Source organism: Barbatula barbatula, assembly GCF_947034865.1.
Source record: "Barbatula barbatula genome assembly, chromosome: 24".
Taxonomy (NCBI): domain Eukaryota; kingdom Metazoa; phylum Chordata; class Actinopteri; order Cypriniformes; family Nemacheilidae; genus Barbatula; species Barbatula barbatula.
Window position 1 is genome coordinate 11,847,879 of NC_136787.1, and position 22,717 is coordinate 11,870,595.

Here is a 22,717-nt window from a genome sequence, read left to right on the forward strand (position 1 = left end):
TGTGTTATGTGAAGCCTCATTTAAGTTTATTTTAGAATCAACTCAGCAATATTGTTGTTTTACAATGTCTTGCAACTTTGTGTATGCTAAACTTACTATAACGTTTATAAATTATGGTTTAACGCCCCCTGTCGGCTTCAGTAAAATATAAAACATCCGAATTTGTCTTTTGAATCTTGTCTACTTTCCAGATTTCGATACAGAATGTCATATAACGTTAGCCAACCTGCTGCAATCTATATCTATGATATATATATATATCATTCTATCTGACATATTTAACAGATATACTATCAACATTAAAAATAAAAAAATTCACATAAATGAGACAGGCATTTTTTTCAAACTTTTCAGATTTTATCACGTGGGTTCTTGTATGTTGTGTGATTCCAGGTTTGGTCAAAGCCAGGAATGAAGGCTAACATCATGGGTTTCCAGTTTTGAAATCTGTCTTTACATATATACAGTCATTCATACACTACAATACCACAGAGCAGCCTAAAATATTGATTGTACATAAATACGGTAATTTATAACCATTTGATTCTGCAATGTTCTAACTAGATCTACTCGAGTAATCATTAATACCAAACACTTGTGTTAAAAACAAATAAAAGCGACAACAATAATCTCCAAAAATAAAAGCAGACATATTTGTTTGATTAAAAAAAGCATGTTAAGGGGAAAATCTAGGTTCATTTTAAATCCTGTTTGAAACAAACATCCATCACTTCATAAAACAGGTCTGTGTGTTGAAACCAAATTCTTGATACTGTATAAAAACGTCTGAAAAAAGGAAGTCCCCTTGATTTCTTAAGTTTCACTTCTGGCGACTGGTCTTTGGGGAATAAGAAAAAAAGAAGAGGCTTTTACCGGGCATGCCAGTACATTATTTGCTCTTCAGTGGGTGACATTCAAATTAAAGCTTGTGATTTCAAGCAAACTTTCCTTTTTTCTAGAAATGTTACCTGTACTATTAACCATGTTGTATTTTAATGAAGCATTGAATAGGACTGAATCACAATGCACGTAAAAGTACAACTAATATCACATCTGCCATGCAAAACACGCAATGGAACATCCCATTTAGACATACAAGAAAATACAATTTGTAGAATCATCTTAGGTATTGCTTCATTTCAAGCATAGAAAGTTTGAGTGCAATGTTCAAAAGTACAGAACATTATATCGTTGTTGTTATTAGTACAGTCTTAAGTTTTCAAAAAAATGTTGTTACTTAGACATGATTTTATCTGACAGTCTCCACTATAACCTTGGAGTCACTGCAACATTTTTCTGTTTTGCAAAAGCAACAAATACATCCAAATGTATATTTGGAGTCCACTGTTAAACTATTCGCTCGGAGAAAAGTTACTGCAATAAAACAGGATTGTTGTAATTTTGTGTGAGAAATGTTATGTGATTACAGCCCAGTAAGACTACATCAAATACAGACATTTTAAATGAAACGCATACAACCTAAAAAGTGAATATTCTTTTAAATATTTACCCTTTGATTTATCGCACATTTTCTGAGACAATTTCGAAATGACAATTCTTTACTGTGCCAAAAAGAGAAAAACGCTACAGTGCCATAAATTAATGGTTGTGTAAAGCCTCCTTTGTGGGGAAACACGTTTTCTTAAACAAAAGGCAGAAAGACACATTTAGCACAGGCTACAATATAAACAACTTGCATATGTGGCTTTTGTATGGAAAAATGGGAGGATTTGAGGACAATGCCAATGCTTTTAGGAAACAAATCAGTACATAATCACTAGTGCACATTATGGGAGATAAAGAGGCATATTACGGTGGACATAAATCACTGGCCTTTGTGAAACAAGACTATCAAAAATAGAACTTATAAATACAATTAATATCAGATTATTAACTTGGTTATACAAAACATTCCACAGCATTATGCACTAGTACATAATACAACAATCAATAACCATCCAAATAAAACAAAATTAGACTTCTCATTCAAGAGAAAACGAGTAGTGTTTTATCAATTCAAGTATGAAATGCAAACTTGACTTGAGACAGTGATTTTTAGATTCATTTCTGGACAATGTGCAAGGATTTGTAAAAACTAGCCGAAAAAAAGGAGAGATTTAATTTAGGATTTTAAATCTAATATTTCATGTATCAAATATTTCAAAGTATTTAGATAGAGATGGGAGAGAGAGCTGGATCAGCATATATATTAATAGCCTAGTAAACACAAGTGCAATACCAGTATCTTCAAATATCAGATACACCTTCAATTGAATTTCATCTAAATAAAATCACTCATTACCAAAAACACTGAACACCGAGAGCTCTGCGATAAGAATGTTCCGCACCCATATCATCTACAAGACCAAATCTACAATATCAAAAAAAGATCATAAAATAAAAGGTAAAAAAAGGAAACAGTTCCTCTTGCTGTGGTCACTGTGTGCATGTATAAGATTGACAATAGTCTGGGAAAAAACAGCTGTTCTGTATGACAGGAAAGATATTTTCAGTTGGTTTAATGATATTTTTAGACGTTACTGATATCTTCGTTATTGGATTGGAGCTTTGGGACCTGTTACAAACCAGAGGTGACCATTCAGAGACTTGAAAACAGTTCAGAGTACAGTAACAGGAGGGAAAATAGAATCAAAGAGGTGGCTTTTGGGTTAGAGAGGGCACGAGAAAGTAAGTGAGAGGAAGGCTTCGTTGTAGCCTCAAACTTTTCTAGCATCCCAGATCGGTGTTCCATCATGTCGCATCGTGCGGCAAAGACATTTAATAGTAAAGCGGAGGTAAATGGGCACTTTTACTGTTCCTCGAGCCAGGAGGGCTTGTCTGCTCCTGGCGGTTTGAGCTTAATGTTGAACTGCTTGAGGGTCTGTTCCAGCTGCTGTTGGTTTCCAGCGAAATAGGCAGAGATGGCGTTATGGAACAGCAAAAGTTGTTTGTGCATTACTTTGACCTGCGAGAGAGACAGACAAACATGCTGTCAGATTTGCCATAGAGTATAGACATATAAAGATAAACAAGTAAAAATTTTTACTGTCACCATCAAGAAACATGCAGTCTTTCTATTTGATAAAAAAGGCGCTAAACAAATCTTATACTCTATAAAGCATCCCTAGAAAGCCCAAAACAATATCCCCAAATATATATATATATTTATATATAACACACAGATTAAAGACAGTGTTCTTTAAAAGGAAATTATTAGACTGGTCCATCTACCTTGTTTTCTTCCAGAAACTTGAGCTTGATTGTGACATCACTACGGAGACGTTCGTATTTGTCCTTGTGGATCTGATATTGCTGCTGAGCAGCCTCGATACGAGCCATGGTAACAGCATCCCGAGGGCCAATGCTCATCTCCTCTAGATCTGCCCTGTATGCATCAAACTCCAGCCTACAGGATATAAGAAAAAAAACATTTATCGTCATCAAATTATCCACTGAATTAAAAAAAATACATCTGAACATGAAGCATTTCCAAATAATGGAAAATGTTGTACTTAACATTTCCTTTTTATAGTGCACTTATATGATTACATTTCTGAAAAGTTATTTTTGATTACATTTGAAACACTAAAGGGAAGCAATAATGCATCCCTGGGGACCCACATTAAAAGAACAGTAATAAATCTTTCTTCCTTTACTCACCCTCAAGTTGTTCCAAATCTGTTTAAATGTCTTTGTTCTGATGAACACAGAGACAGACATTTGGAAGAATTGACTACCATAATAGGAAAAAATGCTTTAGAAATTTCTGTTTTGTTGAACACAAAAGAAGATGTAGATGTAGGACAGCAAACAGTTCTGAGGCACTTTTAACTACCATTGTAATTTTTTTCCTACTTTGGTAGTCAATGGTGGCCAAGAACTGTTTGTTTACAAACATTCTTGCAAATATATTTCTCTGTGTTCATCAGAACAAAGACATTTATACAAATTTGGAACAACCCGAGGGCGAGTACATGACAGAATTTTCCTTTTTGGGTGAACTATCCCTTTAATTATATAAAAAGCAAAGAGGGAAACCTCTGCATCTACTACATCATGACATAAATAACTGTAATACAGGATGGGTTTTATTTATTTCTTTTATTAAAGACAACAGTAACAGGAGCACCCCGGGTCAATCCCTGCTGGTGTCTTCTTTAGTTCAATTCAATACCATCTTGACGAGCAGCATTATTCAATACATTTCCAGACAACTGTGACATTACAGGCTAACTAACCTAAAACACAATTCAAGTGCTTGAGAATTTCAAACTCTGACAAATCTGAATCCAGAGTGTTGTTTTATTTATCAAGAACACTGCCGCTGAAGTAAATTACCTGGCATTTTCATACATCTTGATGGTCAATAGTGTGTCTTCCATTGTCTTGTTCACCAGTGTGTTGATGCTGGACACAAAGTAGTTGATGGCACCCAGCAGTGTCTCTCCATTCTTGCACAACAGCTTCTGTGTTTCTGCATTGTAGCCAAACTCGTCCTATAAATAAACAACTTCTGTTATTCAACATTATTTCTAACACATAGCCGTCAAATAATTTTTTCGACAGGCACGAATACATGTGTGTGTTCTTAACACTATTATTAACACTGTAGATTATTTCTGAAAAAATCAAAAGAAACCGAGAAGAACCGTTACTAGCCTAAACGTGTCTCTCCAAAATTTTTAATTTAGACTGCGGTACTAAGTTCAACAGCTAGATGTCAATAGTCAGGGGGGAGATTGACAGTCATCTTGAATTTCTTCCATTTTCTAATAATTGCGCCAACAGTTGTTGCCTTCTCTCAAATTGTCCTTGTCTTTTGTACATTCTGTCTCTCACAATTGAGGTGTACCTACAATGAAAATTACAGATCTCTGCATTTAATTTAAGTGGGAAAACTTGAAAAATCGGCAGTGTATCAAATAGTTATTTGCCCCACTGTACCAAATGGTTTGTTTGATTCATACATCATTAACTTCCATAGCAGGAGAACATTTATGTAGTCAAAGGTGCCCAAAAATGTTTGCTTTCCTAAATTCCTAAGATCTAATTTTGTGTAAAAAAAAGAAGTCTTTCCTACTATGGTAGTGTATGATGTCCCAAGACTGAAAACTGCTTTGTCGGTTCTCATCAAAACAAAGAAATTTATAAGGTTTGAAACAGAGGGTGAGTAAATTCACCCATTTTTGGATGAACTGTTCCTTTAACTAGTTTAACACATAAAAGCTAGCAAAGTATCCCTACTGCATTTGTGTATAAAATAGCAACAACTTGAAATCAGTTTCATAAAAATAAAATAGCCTTCCTCTGACTGTAAAACGTTTTTTAACATTGACTCATAGCTTAAAATAAGTCTACACCAGTCCCATAATTTAGCATGGAAGTCGTAAATCTTAGGGATGGCCGTAGCATCTCACCCGAAGTTCTGGAGACTTCTGACTGAGGTCTGCAAAAGTGTCACCAAGGGTGTTCTGCGTCTGCACCATGCTGTAAAAGTGGTTGGTTAGCGCTCGCGCTAAATTCAGCACAATCTCATACTTCCGTTTGGTTTCCCGCAGAACCTCAATCTGAGCCTCTAGCTCCAGATCCACCGTACGCGAGCCACGGCCGAACCTCTCAGAGATCATCTGTTTGGTGCACTGGAAGAGACACAAATACAAATGACTTAAAAATAGTAGCTAACATCTAACTACAAAAAAAGAAATAAAAGAGAAGCTAGTTAAACAATGTGCATGCTAAAATATAGGTAGATGATATAGATTGAACCTTGTAAGTGTTTAGTCCCCACTTCTTCATGATGTCAAACTTCTCCACAGCAACACCTCTTGAAGCCTCATCTGCCGTGATGGAGGAGCTGCTGTTGGTATGATGCATGTTGGACCCTGATTCACAGAAAATGCTCAAAGTAAGTCTCTCACACAAATGTCTAAACCTCCACAAGCATCTACACATTTTCAGCGTATAGCAGCCATCATTGCATCAAAGAGACAGACTGAAAGATGTGCGAGGCAGGAGATGAAATTGAATAAATGACTGAGGGAATGTGTTGCCAAAGAGCACTTAAGGGATCTTTAAGCACTCTTTGGGATACCTGGGATACAGGGGATGTCTTCAGATTGGCTGGCTATTTGGCAGGCTCCGGTCTGGCTTGGGGCAATGCGAACACCCCTGGACTTCATTCGCAGGTCTGGAGTGGGTCGGGGCCAGGGATAATATGGAATGATATGGGATGTACGGTATGTATATACAGGGTAAAAGGAATGGGGATTATGTAGTGGATATTAAAAATGATCAATTAGGAAGATGTTTTTTTTATGATGGGATGTGTGTGAAAAACAGGGGGAGGGAAGGGGGTAAAGAGAGGGCGAGAGAGACAAGGTGATAATGTAGTGAGATGAAATGAAAACAGGAAGTCACATGATGGATATTTTGTTAAATCTGCTGCCTCATGACAAATAGGGTACAACTTACAACGCTGTCATTTTAAACTCCAGCATGTGTGATGTTTCATTTTTCAAAGAACGAAAAAAATGGTCTTAATCAGATTTTTTCTATCCAAACATTATTGCACCCAAGCATACCGCATCAGATTCTTCTAAACATTTCCCAACAAAAGTCAGCAAGATGAAAGCCAGAATAAAGTTTCAAATCGACTTCCCCAACCAAACGACAAAAGATTCATCATCAGATACAGTTCCCGCTAGCAAACCTTAATCCTGAAAGAGAGAAGAGAATGTGAAATGCCCCCTGTTCCAGTCTGTCAGGAGAGAAAATTAAAACGAAGAAAACAGAAATGGAGAGGTGAATAAGTTTGTTCTTGTAGAACAGCAGCCCAACCATGGGAAAAGAAATGCAATCATTCAAGGGACCGTTGAAAGGTGAAGAAAGAGGAAGAAGAGAAATGGGGTGCGAATGGAGGGATGAACGACCTTGTCCGTCGTTTGGAATGCGCCTGTTGCCCACAAAGTTTGTGTTAAGATGAATGGCAGGGCCTGAGAGAGGGTAAAAAGAGACAGAAAGCCCTGAATGATGAATCATCCACTAGTGAGAGTAAAACCCTTACATTAACACTTAAACTAAGACCCACGAAGACCAATACATTAGTATAAGCTCTACTACATATCTTATTTTGTTAAATATGTTCCTATAGCTCAATGGGGTATATGCGCATGGGTTGATGTCATACTTCCGCTAAAATCTCAGCCAGGCTGTTACATCCGGCGCCATAGGGAACAAGTTTCGTTTCAGGATGCACATAGGATTACGATCAACAACGTGAGTCTAATTATTCAAACAAATTCATACGTCGACAACCTAAAAGCAGAAGCACGTCAGGCTATCCGCTTCAAGGTACATCAACAAATATGAAAAAAAGCAAAGTGAACTTTGGCACTTACTAGAGGCATGATCACAGAGGCACTTAACAATGCTCACCCGTACTGTTGTCGGTTAGCCGAAATTTGAAAGTTCTCTTACTAAACACACCATTATCACTTTGTGAAACATCACCTTAGTGCTATGAGAGCGGAAGTGACCTACCTGGCTGAGATTTTAGCAGAGGTATGTCATCGCCCCGTGTGCATATACCCCATTGGTAGACCATTGTGTTTACTGCCAAATTCAATTAATGCAAATGTAAATAATTTCTGGTCAATTTTACAAAAGTCAAATGTAGTGTTTCATTTCAAAAGAGGTTCATAAAAACTAAAGCGCATTGTTCTTTTAACACCTGGGGCCTTTTAACTCTTATTAATATCAAACGTTCAAAGTTGTGAAGCCTGACTCACACATTACCTTCAGTATACGGAGTGCAGAACGGCTGATGCTTCAAGAAGCCCCAGCCTTTAATAGCATTGCACCACAGGAAGGAAACGAGTGGAAATTATGCTAATTTTACTGGACCATTCCATCTACATTTCCACATAAACAGGGAAGTGCTTGTTTATTTCCCATCAACCCGAATACACCCAACACCAACCCGTTCTTTTTAACTGATGCCAAAAGTGCAAAGAAGAAAGTGTTATCCAAGTTATTCCATGATGCTACACTTCAATAGTCAAATTTTACATTTGCATGTGGGCAAAAGAGAGTGAAATACTGGGGGAAAAAAGTGGGCAAGCCGCTTTTACAATGTGAGAAAGAGGCAGCAGATGATGTGAAGGGACATTGAAGGCTTAGAAAGAGGAAAATGTACCTTTGATGGAGCTTGTTGGAATGATGCCCTCTGCTGTACCTCCATAACCACCTGATACAATGCTGGTCTCATTTAAATTGGGCCCAGACACCATGACCTGCTGTAAATCCTATGGACACAAAAATAAATAAAACAAAACATCTTAAGACCACTTCAGAACATAGCGCTTTAGATTATTTTAGTATAATCAGTTAATCCCTACACGCACCAACACACATGTAAATTGTTAGGGAAAAGTTAGCGATATAGGTTAGATAACATGAACAATGCGTTTGAAAGAGACTACAATTTTGAAACAGTCAGTGAGAATTATTACTATGAAAACTGCTTCTCTTTTGTTCCCATCATGGTGTGAAGGAATTTGACACCAAAGCTTACCAGCCAATTATTTCCCAAACAGTTATCTTAAACAAGTCACATTGGTGGCTATAAACTGACAACAACACATACCAATGATGTTATTTTTATCTGAAACTACAAGCAGAGTTAAACAAGCAAAACAATGCCTCTCAACATTACTGATTGAACAAATAACAACTTCATAAGGAAGATAAATCTTACAGATACACATACAGTGCTTAGAAAATGTATTACAACACCTGTCATAATAAAGAGAAAACACAAATATTTTAGGAATCTGTCAAAGACAAAGAAAATTGCATTGTCGTTTATTAGTCAAATGACAAAACTAAACCCAAAACTAAATACTCTTTATTCTCGTTCTCATACCTAAATTTCAGCAGGCACATTCATCTTCTCTCAGAAGTCAGATCAGAAATGAATCAAGCGTAACATTAAGGGTGCGTTCATATTTCTATAGTTTGGTTCTTTTGGTCCGGACCAAAAACACATGTATTCCCAGTTTGCTTAGCATTCAGACTGGCATTCTAACAGCGAACCTAAAGATATCGAACTTCACAGCTTACGAATAAAGTCACAATGTGATTGGACAGCTTTTATGATTTATATTTCAAACTGACCTTACCGGACATCCAAAACAATGCTGTGCTCAGTGTGTGCCTGCGCACAAGGGTGTAAATGGAGAGAAATGTTTTTGATTTGAATATCATTTCCTGCATTTACATACTTTTAGGCACTATGGTGAGACAAAATCCATGAAACAAAGGATTTTCTGCATGAAGTGAGCGAAGTGCGGATGGAGGGCAGCAAGTGATTTTTATTTATGTTTGATATCAGTGATAAACTAAATATATTTAATGTGTTTTTTCCGTGGTTGTTGTTTTGGAACGTTAAGCTTCCCTGTTGTGGATTTTGGGAAAAACTATTATTTTCTTTTATCCGTTTAATAAGCGCTCGTTCTTTTAACAGAAGCGAGTGTTTATTACAAGTAAGGTTTGACAGAAGTTTGGGCTAACCTGGTCGTTGTTCAGGTCGTTAAACAAAAGTACTTTGAGTTTATCATAGTGAATTCCTTATAGTGAGGTATTTGAAGAGTGATTTTTTAGCAAGCCAGTAACTCGCGAAGACCTAATGAAGTGTTTCAAGTTCCCTAAACCAGAAAATGCACTTTACATGTTGTTTTAAATATCTGTGTAAGGAGTGTGTGTACAGAACCACCGTAGAATGATAAAAATCTACCCAATAAACCTCAACTGTCCTCTTAAATGAGCTGTTGGCATTCTCTCAGTTATCTGACGTCACACATTGGTTGAGCCCTGCCCATGAATGCGTATGGACTGCTGTCTCCGCCCTCATCGAGATGTACACTGTCCGCCATTGTTTACACGCTGGACTACTTACAGTGAGCACACATTATATGGACTCCTAAGATTTATATAACATTTTGTAAAAGTGCTAGATTTGGAGCCATTTAAAGCAGTCAAAAACGGTACTAGGAATTCCTCTGTCACATGCGCATGCATCCAATAAACACTCCTTTAATATTACCAAATCACTTACATTGGTTTGTGGTCTAATACATTTGTTTAGCACTGTGTGTATGCAATACTCCCTTACAAACCACAAAATTAGACACTTTAAACATTTGGGTTAATAATTAATAATAAACTCTCTAGTCATTGGTTAATACTACAGAGGGACATTAAGAAGAAAAACACTACTCACCTTTTAATAATTTTAAACTTGTATGACTTTCTTCTGGAAAGATATTTTGAAGAACGTTGGCAACCAAAAATAATTGGTCCCCATTGACTTCTATTGTATGGAAACAAAACGAATGCAAGTTAATGGGGACCAAGGGTTTTCTGTTACCAACATTCTTCAAATATGTTCTTTTGTGTTCTCCAGAAGAAAGTCATCCAGGTTTGAAATGTCAAGATGGTGAGTAAATGATGATGACAATGTTATTTTGGGGTGAACTATTTCTTTAAAAAACAGGATGTTTTTCAAGACAAATAAAAGTCAATTGGATTTGCATCTGACTTCAATCATTGATGAGTGACGGGGGTCAAAATAATAAAGCTGTTTGAGCTACATCCCGTTTACCGTAACAAGATTATGGTGGGAACTAAAACCACACTTTTCAGGAAAGGCAAATACAAGTATAGACGTACAACACACGGACACATTCTTACAGAGCCTCACAGGCTCCGCCCCCTCTCCCAGTGTTCTCACCCTGTGGCCTAGGGGACTCCCTACCTTTTCTCTCAAGCTCCACTGAATCTTTGCAGCCTGCACAGACATCAGAAAAGAACGAAGAACATGACAACAAAAAGATAAAAAAAAACAAAAAATGAAACACAATGTAAAACAGAAACAGGGATGTCAACAATGATGATAAAATAAAATTTTACAGACTATCAGCACGTGTTATAATGTGACACACAGGAAAGAACTGTGCTTTTAAAAAAAAAGTAAAAGTATTCCTTCAAGTCAGTAATGTATACAAGCTACACAATTGTTTCTTAAGTTCTTACATTTTCTTAAATGGTTTCTTAAACCCTCAATAAGCACTGAATAAGCTCCCATCATGAATTCTATGAGTCGTATCAGATCCCCCGTCCCTCAAAACATCACTGAAGAGTGAACAGAGAGATGAGAAAAGGCATATGTTTTTCTCTATCTGGATAAAGAAATACAATAACACCTAGAATGCATTACAAGTCTGTTCTCACTTTCTGGCTCAATGCTCCTGATCTATTTAAAGACACAGTGGAAAGCCAAAGTGCCATCTGCCTTCAGCGGAGACATTACTGCAGTGCATCTGAGAACATTATTAACTGCAGTCCTCCAAGAATGAGCTTTTAAAAAAAGACACATAAGGACAATGATGCAACAGAAATACAAAATAGAAAACCGCACCAATTTAAATAGCAAATAATCTTTAGTTCCTTAGGAAAGACCTGCGATCCTATGCTCAGCAAATATCTAAAGCACCTTGTGTTTACCCATCATCTCCCGGATCTAGTTTAACGGTTTAGTTGCCTTAGAAAGGTGTGGCTTGAGACAACATTACTTTATCGTGTATTTACAATCGTTGAAACCTTCAGGAGAGATTCCAGCACTTTTATGTTTGGCAGCATTGGCTGTTTGTTGCAAAGACCTTGCAATGAAAATACATACACGATTTCCATTTAAATATATGCTAACAAGACATTTCTATGAAAAAAGAAATTCTACTTATAATAAAATATAGAACTTAACTCACTTGATAAACGTTTGACCTATTGTAACATTTGCAAAAGCACCCAGCTAGACAAGACGTCTACATCACCTGCTACCTTGGGTTTTTTCTCACGGGTGAAATTGTGAAACTCTTCAAGTGATGACGGTAAACAAACATAAGATCTTCAGCGCATTGACATCTAAACCTGATGGCCACATTACAACTTTCCAGCATTTCCCGCATTTTTGACACTCAAAACAAAGAGCAGTCTTACTCACCTGCTCCAGGGTGTCGTCTTCTGCCAGGGTTCTGGAGTCCCCATTACTGTTAATGGGAATCTCCATTGTGGCCGCTTTACTCATCATACTGTCCGCCATACTGGAGTGATACTGAAAGAAAGAGTGACATGAAAAATGACAAAAACAAACTAGGAAATACATAAACAAAGCACATCTTTCATTCAAATGACTTTAATTTTTACTTAAGTTATACTGTAGTTTTATTAATATAATTATTTTAATTAGATTTTTTAATATATTTTATTTCGTGAGAATTATAGCATAATTGTTGTTTTTTATTGCTATTTATGTTTAATGCATCTTATTTCAGTTGTTGTTCATTTTTTTATTTGAGTGTTTTTCTATCTTTCTTTCTTTCTTTCTTTATTTCCAGTTACCAATGTGGTCACACTTCAGTATAGGGGGTAATTCTCGCTATTAAAAAACAATTAACTACGACTTTTCCCCCAATAAACTCTTAATTTGTTGCTTATTAATAGTAAGTAAGGTAGGCTTAGGGATATAGAGTACGGTCATGCAGAATATGTGCTTTATAAATACAAATAAAGAGCAAATATACCAATAATGCTACCATGCTACCAACAACAAGTTAACAGTGAGCATTGCCCCCTGTACTGAAGTGTTACCAATCATTTTTGTGCCTCAGCAATAAAGGCTTATTTTTGATATTTTAATAATATATTAATAAATCGTGCGCCCGATTTGCGTCATTTGCACGGCCTGCTGCGAGTTCACGTCTATACACCTCTTTTCATTTACTTTGTATGTAATTTACACGCGCCAAACCCTTTGTTCACGTTTGGTGTGAACCCAATGTAATAGTTTCATTAAACCCTGGTTCTCATCATTTTAAAAGTCAGTTAGTATGTGACATTACAAAATATTTTATTAAATTGCGTAGACAAAGTTTATAATTAACTTCTAGGTCTCACTTTAGACCACAAGTGCTGGTCTCACTTTAGACCACAAGTGCTGATCATTACCGGCTGATAAGTAACACTATCATGTGCAAAGCAGACTAGCCCATGAGGTCTGACCTTAAACTTCAATAACATGTGTTTAATGCCACAACTTAGTCATTAAACACACTATCAAACAAAAAACTACGAGGCTTTCTATACTCCACATCAATTTTTCAGAAACTGTAGTTGAAAAACAGTTCGCTCTGGAATGTTGAGTAAAGACTTATCAGATCTGAAGAGGCCCAACCCGTACCATGAAAGAAACGGTCAGAGAGTTCAAGGAGATCTTTCAGTATAAACCAATCAGCCCAGTCAGAAATCTCTCCTAACATCTAGTCTAGATATTTCATTAACAGAAGCTCACACAAGACCAGGTGCTTTGGTTACTCCGGTAGGGGTTCCACCAAAAAATGACTAGAAACTTGAAGTGGGCTTTCATTGTTAGCTCTCATAAAGCTCCTTGGCTCAGCCTCCTCAATAGACAAGAGGAAAATGCAGGAATGCAGAGAACTATGTAACAGTCTTGTGACGCATGCAAGTGGGTATTAGCTTTAGATAGACAGACACTCGGCGTTGAAAGCTCATTGCTCAGAGGACCGATCGGAGGCACCATAGCAGTCATTCACATAAGAGTCATTTCATTTTCCTGCGAGTGCTAGAGCATGAAATTTAACAGACTCGGGTTTTATCTGTAAACCACAGGAACAGAAAACTGACATTTATCAATTTGCACTCACAAGAGCAGGTGTGACTGTAGTGACCAAGTGCTTCTTCACTGCAATGACCAAATGTAGAATCTTAACATGATGGATGCCGTTAACTCACAAAAGGCTTTTGGGATTATAATAATCATTGTTTATTTAAGCCTGTCTACACTGTGGCAAAGTTCTTGTGACAAACAAACATTCGTGTCTTTTGTAAATTCACAATGGAGGGTGTTGGCTTGCAATATCGCCTTTGATTTATCTCCCACCCGTTGATCTGAATGAATAGAATCGTTTGCATAGAGCAATAACAAAACCCACAAACCATTATTTAAGAGCAAATAGTCTGGGGATTTGGATCAATATCATTGATTTTTGAGCAACTGCTGTCATATACGGACAGAAGACGAGGTGTGAAGCCCTTCTGGTTTTGTTATAGTGTTTAGCAGATTGAAAACAACTTGAACACACACGGTTTAATAGTTTAAATACCATGGATGATATAACAATGTTACATGTATCATCACTGTGGCTGTGCAACAAAAGTCATATTTAATAAAAACAAACACGGGGCATTAAATGAAACTAGAGGCATCAATGACCTTGGCATTTTCATCCTGATTTGCCGTGAATCTGCGGAGGCAGCACGCGCTCCAACCCTGCATCTATGACAACCATTACAGTGAACTATACACGTCACGGGCAATGTGGCCGAGCTCACGTGTCATCGTTAAACGTCTTCCTTAAAAGTCTCGAAAACGACACGAGGCTTTATATAACAAAATATTCAACAAAACAATTTCGTCAAAAGTGTTCTTGTTATGCGCGCGTCTCTTTCGCCGGAAATAGTCATTCGTATACCTGAGAGAACAGGTGTGACAGGTGCCAGTTCTACAACACTATTTAGCTGAGAAATCCACCTACAACACTCCGGTCTTTAAAGTACCTCTACAATACATCAACGTTTATTTCATTATACACCCCATCATTCAACTAGATGTTCCATGTTTATAAGTAATGCATTTATTATTTTTAAGCAGACATGACGATTCATGTCGCCCAAAGGGCCTTTCATGAAAAAAACCCCCGAATTTCATGCATCGGGAGAGAGAGATGAAACATAGTTGGACGGTAGCCTCACCATCTAAAGCTGCCGATTTTTATTGACAGATTTGTGATTTACGATGATTCGCAGTAAACGCATACGTTTGTTCAACGCGAAATGTATGTCATTAAAATCCAGCTGGATAAATACAAATGCCTGATCTTACCTGAGCGTTCCCTCTAGGATTAGTGTACTGGCTGTTTTATCCCAGTGCATGCGCAATCAAACACTGACACTTCGACAGGAATGGGGGGGAAATAAATAAAAGATGCATTCATGGAGATGAATGTGTGTTAATTCATAACCAGGCGTTTTTTCGCATGTTCGGCCGATTCCTCTGCATCCGGCGTCTTGTTTGTATTATTGGGCGACCCAGCCTCCGGTAGCCCGAAATGCCTTGCGGATCTGACGACAGACCCGACCTTCCTTGGCCAGCGTGGAATGCGCAGTCGGCTCGGCGCGGCGCGACGCAGAAGCCATGATGGGAAGGGAAAACGAGTTCATAACGAAGGGCGGAGCGAGTTGGGGATGGACGCGGGTAGGTGGGACTTAAGCACCAACCTCCAGAAGATTTTGATTGGTTTATTTATTGTCGTGTTGGTTCCTGATCGACAGTTGGTGTAGTATCTTGGGGTACTAGAGAAGGCCATAATTCCCGATGGTCACTTTATTGCACACAAAAGCATGTATACTGGCTCAACACATCACGCTTCTTCTAAGCCTTTAATAATGCCGCATACACAATGCCTTACTGCCCTCTGCTGGACAAATCTCAATGTCCACACACAACAGTTGGTGGCTTGAAATGTTATGTGTTTTTGTATAAAAAATACAAGACTAACACCTACCAATCCCTAAACCTAACTCACGTGAAAAGGCAGCACAATCTGATGGTAGCACAAAAATGTCAGAACGGCAGTGAATGATCATTTTAATAATTGGTAACATAAATAGAAACTGCACTGCTCGGAGTGGTTTAGAGAAATTGTGGTTTCTGAAATTGAAACACGAGAATAGGCATAATTATTTCAGATAACAGTTACGCAAATTAACCATGTTCTACATAATCTAACTAGGTATTTGTAAAGCAATAACTGCACGTTGCACTGTTGTCTCATAGAAGGGTAGAAGGAATAATTTACAAATAAAATGTAATAATTCTTGTAAATAGTAAAAGGGCAATAATACAAAATGGCATTATTAACATTATTTAATGCACAATAAGCTGTTGCACAATAAGCATACTTATTGTATTTTATCATTTTATGAATTTAACGTTATTGATTCAGTTCTTGCAGAACATGGGAAATGTTTTGTGCTTTAACTGATCATGAATGCTTTGGTTTTATTATTATCCATACACTTTTTATCATTTTTAAAGTTACTGTTTACCAGAAGGTGGCAGTATGACACCAGAATTAAGAGAGGACAGTTGTGTTAGTGTCGTTTGATTTTCATTTATTATGTAGTTTAAAGTGGCACTCCGTAGTTTTTGTACAAATAGATTTTTTAAGGTACTTATTGGGGGGAATAAAAACTTTGTTTGTTTTTTTATTGCCAAAACATAGATTTTTTTGCTCCTCGTGTGTAGTAATATTTTGCCATCATTCTTATGGGCCTTGACTCAGTAAGTCTCATGCATGTTTAATGTCAACTTTAAATTCTTCCCAAAGCTGAACTTTAGTTGCACACAAAGTACAGCTATGCAACATATAGTCAATACAACGGTAAAACATGTTTAAAAATTTCTGACATCCAATTTCCAAAGTTAGACATCACATTTTGAGCAACCAGATTTTGAAGGTTCATAGCATAGCACCCACAGAAGCAGTGAAATAAAGCAGGACCGTAGATCTGCTTGTCTTGGGACGGTCATAATTACCCCAAATGCAATGTGCCAGGGTCTGTTATTTTAACCAGCTTTTCCGGAAAGCAGTTGAACCGTGGACTATTTTCTCTGGCTGGAACACGACTCACGTCCTTTTCAATGAGCTTCCCTTCCTCCCATGCCTGAGTCCTCTCTCCTTCTGACCTCTGCTCCCACTTTGTCTCTCACTGGTGATGTAAGAATCACTAGTATTAAGCTGCAGCAACATGTAATTTTATTAATAAAATGAGAGCTCTTCTACCATTACAAGAACAAGATAATAAACTTTGTCTACAAACATGGCTCCTCCATCTTATATCCTTTCAATGCACTTATCTTAAAACTGTGTTTTTAACAAATATCTTAAATGTTCTTTTTAAATTGGTTGGTATAGTCTCAGATTTACACAGCACACCCTGTTTTCTCGTTTTGGCAAGCTACAATCGGATTGGCTGACTTTACTCAATTTGGAATCATAAGGGTGTGTCTGCCTGGAAACAAAGTCGTTTTCATGGTTGTGAGGTTGAAATAATCCCTGGATTTGATAAAGTTTGCCAGTTTAGTTGCATCAAACCTTTGAAAGATATTATGACTTAATAGAAAGAGGCACTTAAAAGAAACTCACTGTAACTAGATATCTGTTGGCAGGATAATACATTTCGTGAAATAGTCTGTTCTGTACTTAATCCTTTTGGATAGATATAAATTCTGATCCTAGTCTTAACATTTTCCACTATTTTTCTGGTGTATTTCTAACTGTCAGTAGATACTGCGCCATTATTCTAATCACCTATTTTAATATCGGTCTATTAAGAAGTCGCCTTAATAAATAAATAAAAAGTAATTACAATATATTTTTTTATTAAATCACAATTTTATGACATTAAAAATATTACAATTTTGACAAAATGATTCCCCAAACCAACTTGATTATGAAATAAAAATGAATAAGATGTTGCTCTCTTCTCTCAATCTTTTAGCTGAAACTGTTAATCTTGAACACTTCTTTAATTCCGTCTGCTTGACCCTTTACTATACACATGCTTTTGCACATTTTCTCACATGTTCTCACCCAGAATACCATGAGAATGTCTTTAAAATTGACCTGAGAGCAGACTGTCTCCAAATCTGACGTTAGCAGCTGCGTGCGTGGTGGTCCCAGTAAGCATCTCAGCAGGGGAGCTCTGTATTTCACATTAACTTCTCCGATTGATTCAAACATTGTTATTAATACAATGTGCTGCTGTTGGCATTGAGAACATTGTAAATACATGTCCTTATGTACTTTTTAAAACAGCTACTTTACATTGACGGGTGAAAATTGTTACAAAAAAATATTTAATAAAAGGCACTGTAATGTGAAGTTTGCACGTATGCCTTTTTGCCTAACAAGCGATATGCACGTACATTGACGTTGTAAACCTCCCTCAAACAAAAGCTGACTTGCCCACACTCATTACACACACAAAACTCGTTCGATCAAAGGATTCACAAAAGCCACAAGTCAAGTATTTCAAACCGCAAGTTACTTTGGGTTTTAAAGTTATGACCAATCTCGAAGTTATTCATTCTAATTGCAACCTTTAGACCCATAAAACTGTTTAAGTTAAAGTCAAGTAAGTGATCAATATTCTGCCAGGATTTTTAAATACATTAAATATGTAATTCATACAGGTTTCAATGATAAACTTGTTGTTAGACACAAACATCACACATTTCTAAGAACCTGCCACATGTGTTTTAAACTAGAGGTTTCTCTCATCTCAGACATCCTTATTTGTCTTGTTGGACATCTTTGACTCTTACATGACCCACTTGGAAGAGCAGTAACCTACATAGATGGATCATACTCGCATGAAAATGTTTTGTTTTGAAAGTTTATGGATGAAGAAAAACTGGACGAAGACCTTTCTGCAGCCTCCTTCACTTTAAGTGCTTCATCTTGAGTGGTGACAAGACTGTGGATTTTGGTACTTTTTAGTTTACAATCACTCATTCATAGCAAGCAAAAGTCGCCGGAGCTACCCCACAAAGACAGACCTTACATGTCAACATTACACAATTTGTACTTCTCACAATGGCAAATCTTTCATGTCTTTTATTATTAAACTCATAATAAAACAATAAGGAGTGACTTCGACGTAGAAGTGTTAACACAGATCTAAAGAGATCTGCGGCCTCATTTGTAAAATGTGCGTACGTACAGATTTAATCGTAAAGAGTGCGTACGCAAAAATCCACTGCAATATTCATATTTATAAATGCAGTTTGAGAAATTATCATAAAATCTAATTTAGGATGGATTCCACACATCATTCTATAAATGAGGACACTGAATTCAAGGACAAGAGTTTCATTCCAGCCTTTTAAGTCATTTTGTTTCAAATTAATTCATAAACACAATTTTTCTTTACATGTATATACAGTATTTGTCATTTCAACCCTTATCTGAAGCAATGAATTCAAGATACATTTTTCCTGTTTATGTGCTTTCTGGGAATTGAACGCATAGCCTTTGCATTGCTCGCACCACGCTCTACCTGTTGAGCAACAGGGTCAACAGATTCAACATTAAGCGTGCACAAACTATATGGATCTCTCTTCAGTGTCTCATGGGTCTTGTTCCTTGGGTCTGGACCAAGGTACAGATGACTGATTCCTGGATGCCGAGCTCTTCAGCGGCCTGTGGGATCAGCTGTGGAATGTTGCCAAGACTTGTGAAGAATCCAGAGTCATGTTTATGAGATTAAAACCACACTCCTGGCTCAACAGATGACCCCAGCATCCCACCTCCATATCTTTCACAAAGAACCAGATGCCATTTAGAGAAGCCGTGTGTGTGTGGGTTTGTGTGCATGTGCATGTTTATGTGTGTGACGATTCGCACAACTAGAAGCAGCTGCAGGAGCCCTTGCTCTCGGCCCACCCCAAATCACCCCATAGAGAAGACATGGTGCATCAGAGGCTGTTGACTGATCCAAACCAGCTCCCCTGAGATGCACAACACTCGTTTGTCTTCGTATGTCAAATGCGGGAGTCGGTGAAACTTTCTCTGGTCAAGATTACACAAAAAGGTTGTGAGGGAAATAATTAGATTATTTTGGATGAGCTGCGGAATACGTGTTAAAGGGATAGTTCACCCAAAAATGAAAATTCTTTCAGCATTTATATACCCTCATGTCAATCTCAGCCTGTATGACTTTCTTTCTTCTGCAGAACTCAAAAGGAGATATTTCGAAGAACGTCGGTATTCAAACAACAACCTACATTGACTTCCATGGTATGGGCACAAGACCACAGAGAGAAGAGAAAGTAAATGATGACAGAATTTTCCATTTTGGGTTAACTATACCTTTAAGTGTCAAATTTACAGTTATGCCATTTTTGACATTCGAGTCATTGAAACTAACAGACCATTGAGCTAAAGCGCCTTCCCACAAATCCCTGTTTGATACGAACTGTTTAGAGGATTTCATACAACTTTTCCTTTCACCCAATTAACAGCACATAACCTTACCAGTGCCCAAAAGCCACTTACACACTGCCAATGCATCTAAACCACAATGCTAAATGAGTAACATTCGTTGTATTTTAGACGCTGTGAACTCTTGCTGTGTTCCAAACACCATGGGGTTAGCTTCTCTGTGGCTTTGCCCTTCACAGTATAAAGTTGCTGACTGTGAACACAGCTTGAAAGTGTATTTACGCAAGTGTTCGCATCTGTGAGAGCTATTTCTACGAGAAAGCGCTCACAAGCAACACAGAAGCCAGCTTTAGAAATGGTGTTGTTTTCTCCTCTGTATTTCTCCTTGACCGAGAAATTATTTCTCCATAATTATAGTTAGGACTAGAAGTCAGTTCCCTAGACTTAATTCATCTTAGTCTTTATAATATGAGATCACATCGTATAGAAAGAATTCACACGTCATGCGCCACTTGTTTATAGTGAGAGGGAACAGCAGATTTACTGCCGTGAATGCAGGTGTGTCTTGTGAGATCCAACGATAAATTGTCTGATGACACTAAAGCGTGAAAAGGAAGTGAAAGGAAGATAGATGTGTTATTGTCTGAATATCTTTTGATACCACTCAAACATTTCACATCTGGCTAAGTTTCAATCACAAGCAAAGGACTGAAACCGAAGTGCAAGTCAAATCTGTTTGTTTGATGTGGCGTCCCACTAGCCAATTCAAAACAAATCAGTTTTGGAGGCGAACATCAAACCAACTGTTTTAGATAAAATATTCATTCTGAAGTCTATCAGATTGGGTTAGGATTCTACCCATGTGTAACTTGTGATTGTCCGTTGTTGGTTTGTTATTGAAAGTGTGTATTCAGTGAAAGAGGTAGCAGGAAACCGAAAAGCATTATCAAAAGTATTATGAAAACGTGACTTTTAAATTCAGATTGGTAAATTATTCCTCACAATCTTGAGACATGCAAACTGTTCCTATTCTAATAGTCAGGACTTCATAAAGGTGAAAAAAAGGGATCTATGTCTTCAGAGGTGTATAAAGGCCTTACCTTGCATAATGAAGCGTTATGTTTTTATTACCTTAGAATGAGCTGCATACACCGTGGGTCCCCATACATGTAATTCACCATGTTGTTTCTACAGTAGCCCTAAAGGGACAAACTGCTCTACAGAACGCGTTTTGTACAGACATTAGGGCCGTGTCCGAAATAGCCCCTTAACCCTAATATAGTGCACTATTTTTGCGGTGTCCGAATTCATATTGGACATTATTGAGTGTACTCATTCATTCCCGTGTCTGGGCATAAGATGTCGCCCGCAGCGCTTCGAGTGTCCGAATTTACTCAAAATTAAAGTGGACTATATAAGTGAACTATTGTAGGGAATAGTGAAAGAGGCGAATGGCAAAGAAGCGAAAACATGACGATTTGTCCTGTGTCAGCCCCAGTAGGGCTTCGAAAAGGAGGGGTCGGGGTGGAGTGTACTGTTGGTACTGTAATGTGCAGATAGAAAGATGAATAGCCTTCTCAACAAAGTCATTAAATGAGAGAGAGCAAACATTCCCTTAGCCCTTCTCAAAACGTCAAGCCTCTTTTTCCAAACACAACACAACACACACCCACCCACACAAAAACAAATAACATTCCCATACCACTACTCTGCAATGACATCTGATCCGGATCTGCTCTACTGATAAATAAATGCAAGCCGTTGACCTTTGAACTCCGAGGGAGTCGTATAGGTGCAGGGGGCCTCAGTGATTTGGGAGGCACAGCTTGTTACCCAGAAAGCCTCAGTGAGGTCAGTCTCTGAGAACGTGTTAACACCTGTAAGGAAAATAACGCTTGGCTTCTTTATTCGCACCCCCAGCTATTCGGCTAAACATGGAGTGTATAAATCATCTAGATTTAGCATGTACTTCCCTTCTCGACAGCGTTCACCCATCACCTTAACCCACCTGCTCTTGTTTTATGGACAATGATAAAAAAGGGCACGCTCTGGTGAAACCAGCCACTGTTGTGTAAAGCTGAAGTTTTATGAGCCAAACGCAAGTTCATAGAGGAAAGGGATCATTTATAATAGACCTCCTGTTTATTCAGGGCTTTGAAACAGCTTGTAGACTTACTTGTATCTTGAGATATTTCCTCTTGTTTACCAGAGTTTTACTATTTGTAATTTGTTCTTTAGTGAGTTAAACATTTAGTCTGTTGAATGAGAAGAACTTTTTTATGAGAAATTATAAAATTACATTTTATAATGCATATATACTGCAAGACCAAGACTTTGAGGCGCAGACACCAAGACAAGACCAAGACCAGAGGGTGTCGAGACCAATACAAGACCAAGACCCAGAGGGGGTTTCAAGACCAATACAAGACCAGAAGGTGTTGAGACCAAGGCAAGAACAAGACCAGAGGGTGCCGAGACCAATACAAGACCAAGACCAAAGGGAGTCGAAATCATGACAAGACCGAAACCAGAGGGTGTCGAATCAGGACAAGACCAAGACTTTGAGTGGCCAAGAC

At 37.7% G+C, this 22,717-nt stretch overlaps 1 protein-coding gene across 7 annotated transcripts; it reads right to left on the reverse strand.

Annotated features, from left to right (window-relative positions):
* Nucleotides 1–6: 6 nt before the first annotated feature.
* On the reverse strand, nucleotides 7–15,572 carry arfip2b (ADP-ribosylation factor interacting protein 2b). 7 transcript variants are annotated; one of them, XM_079448742.1, is made up of 11 exons: nucleotides 15,017–15,239; nucleotides 12,059–12,169; nucleotides 10,814–10,846; nucleotides 8,195–8,303; nucleotides 6,930–6,992; nucleotides 6,092–6,187; nucleotides 5,767–5,882; nucleotides 5,418–5,639; nucleotides 4,339–4,496; nucleotides 3,232–3,406; nucleotides 343–2,965 (listed from the first exon to the last, which is right to left on the reverse strand). In XM_079448742.1, the coding sequence occupies exons 2-11, from the start codon at nucleotides 12,155–12,157 to the stop codon at nucleotides 2,810–2,812; spliced, it is 1,227 nt and encodes a 408-aa protein (XP_079304868.1). In that variant the 5' UTR covers nucleotides 12,158–12,169; nucleotides 15,017–15,239; the 3' UTR covers nucleotides 343–2,809. The 7 variants fall into 7 exon arrangements, with proteins under 7 accessions (XP_079304863.1, XP_079304865.1, XP_079304868.1 ...); XM_079448737.1 differs by lacking the exon at nucleotides 6,092–6,187 and having other exon boundaries at nucleotides 7–2,965; nucleotides 15,017–15,257; XM_079448736.1 differs by lacking the exon at nucleotides 6,930–6,992 and having other exon boundaries at nucleotides 15,017–15,572.
* Between the last annotated feature and the right edge of the window lie 7,145 nt (nucleotides 15,573–22,717).

Bases quoted from the DNA above. Each gene is read 5' to 3' on its own strand.
- arfip2b (XM_079448742.1), bottom strand. From the start codon at position 12,157: ATGGCGGACAGTATGATGAGTAAAGCGGCCACAATGGAGATTCCCATT. The intron at 6,993-8,194 runs GTACATTTTCCT...ACCCTCTCTCAG, and splicing joins TCCAACAAGCTCCATCAAAG to GCCCTGCCATTCATCTTAAC. The intron at 5,883-6,091 runs GTATCCCAAAGA...TCTGTGAATCAG, and splicing joins AGACATCCCCTGTATCCCAG to GGTCCAACATGCATCATACC.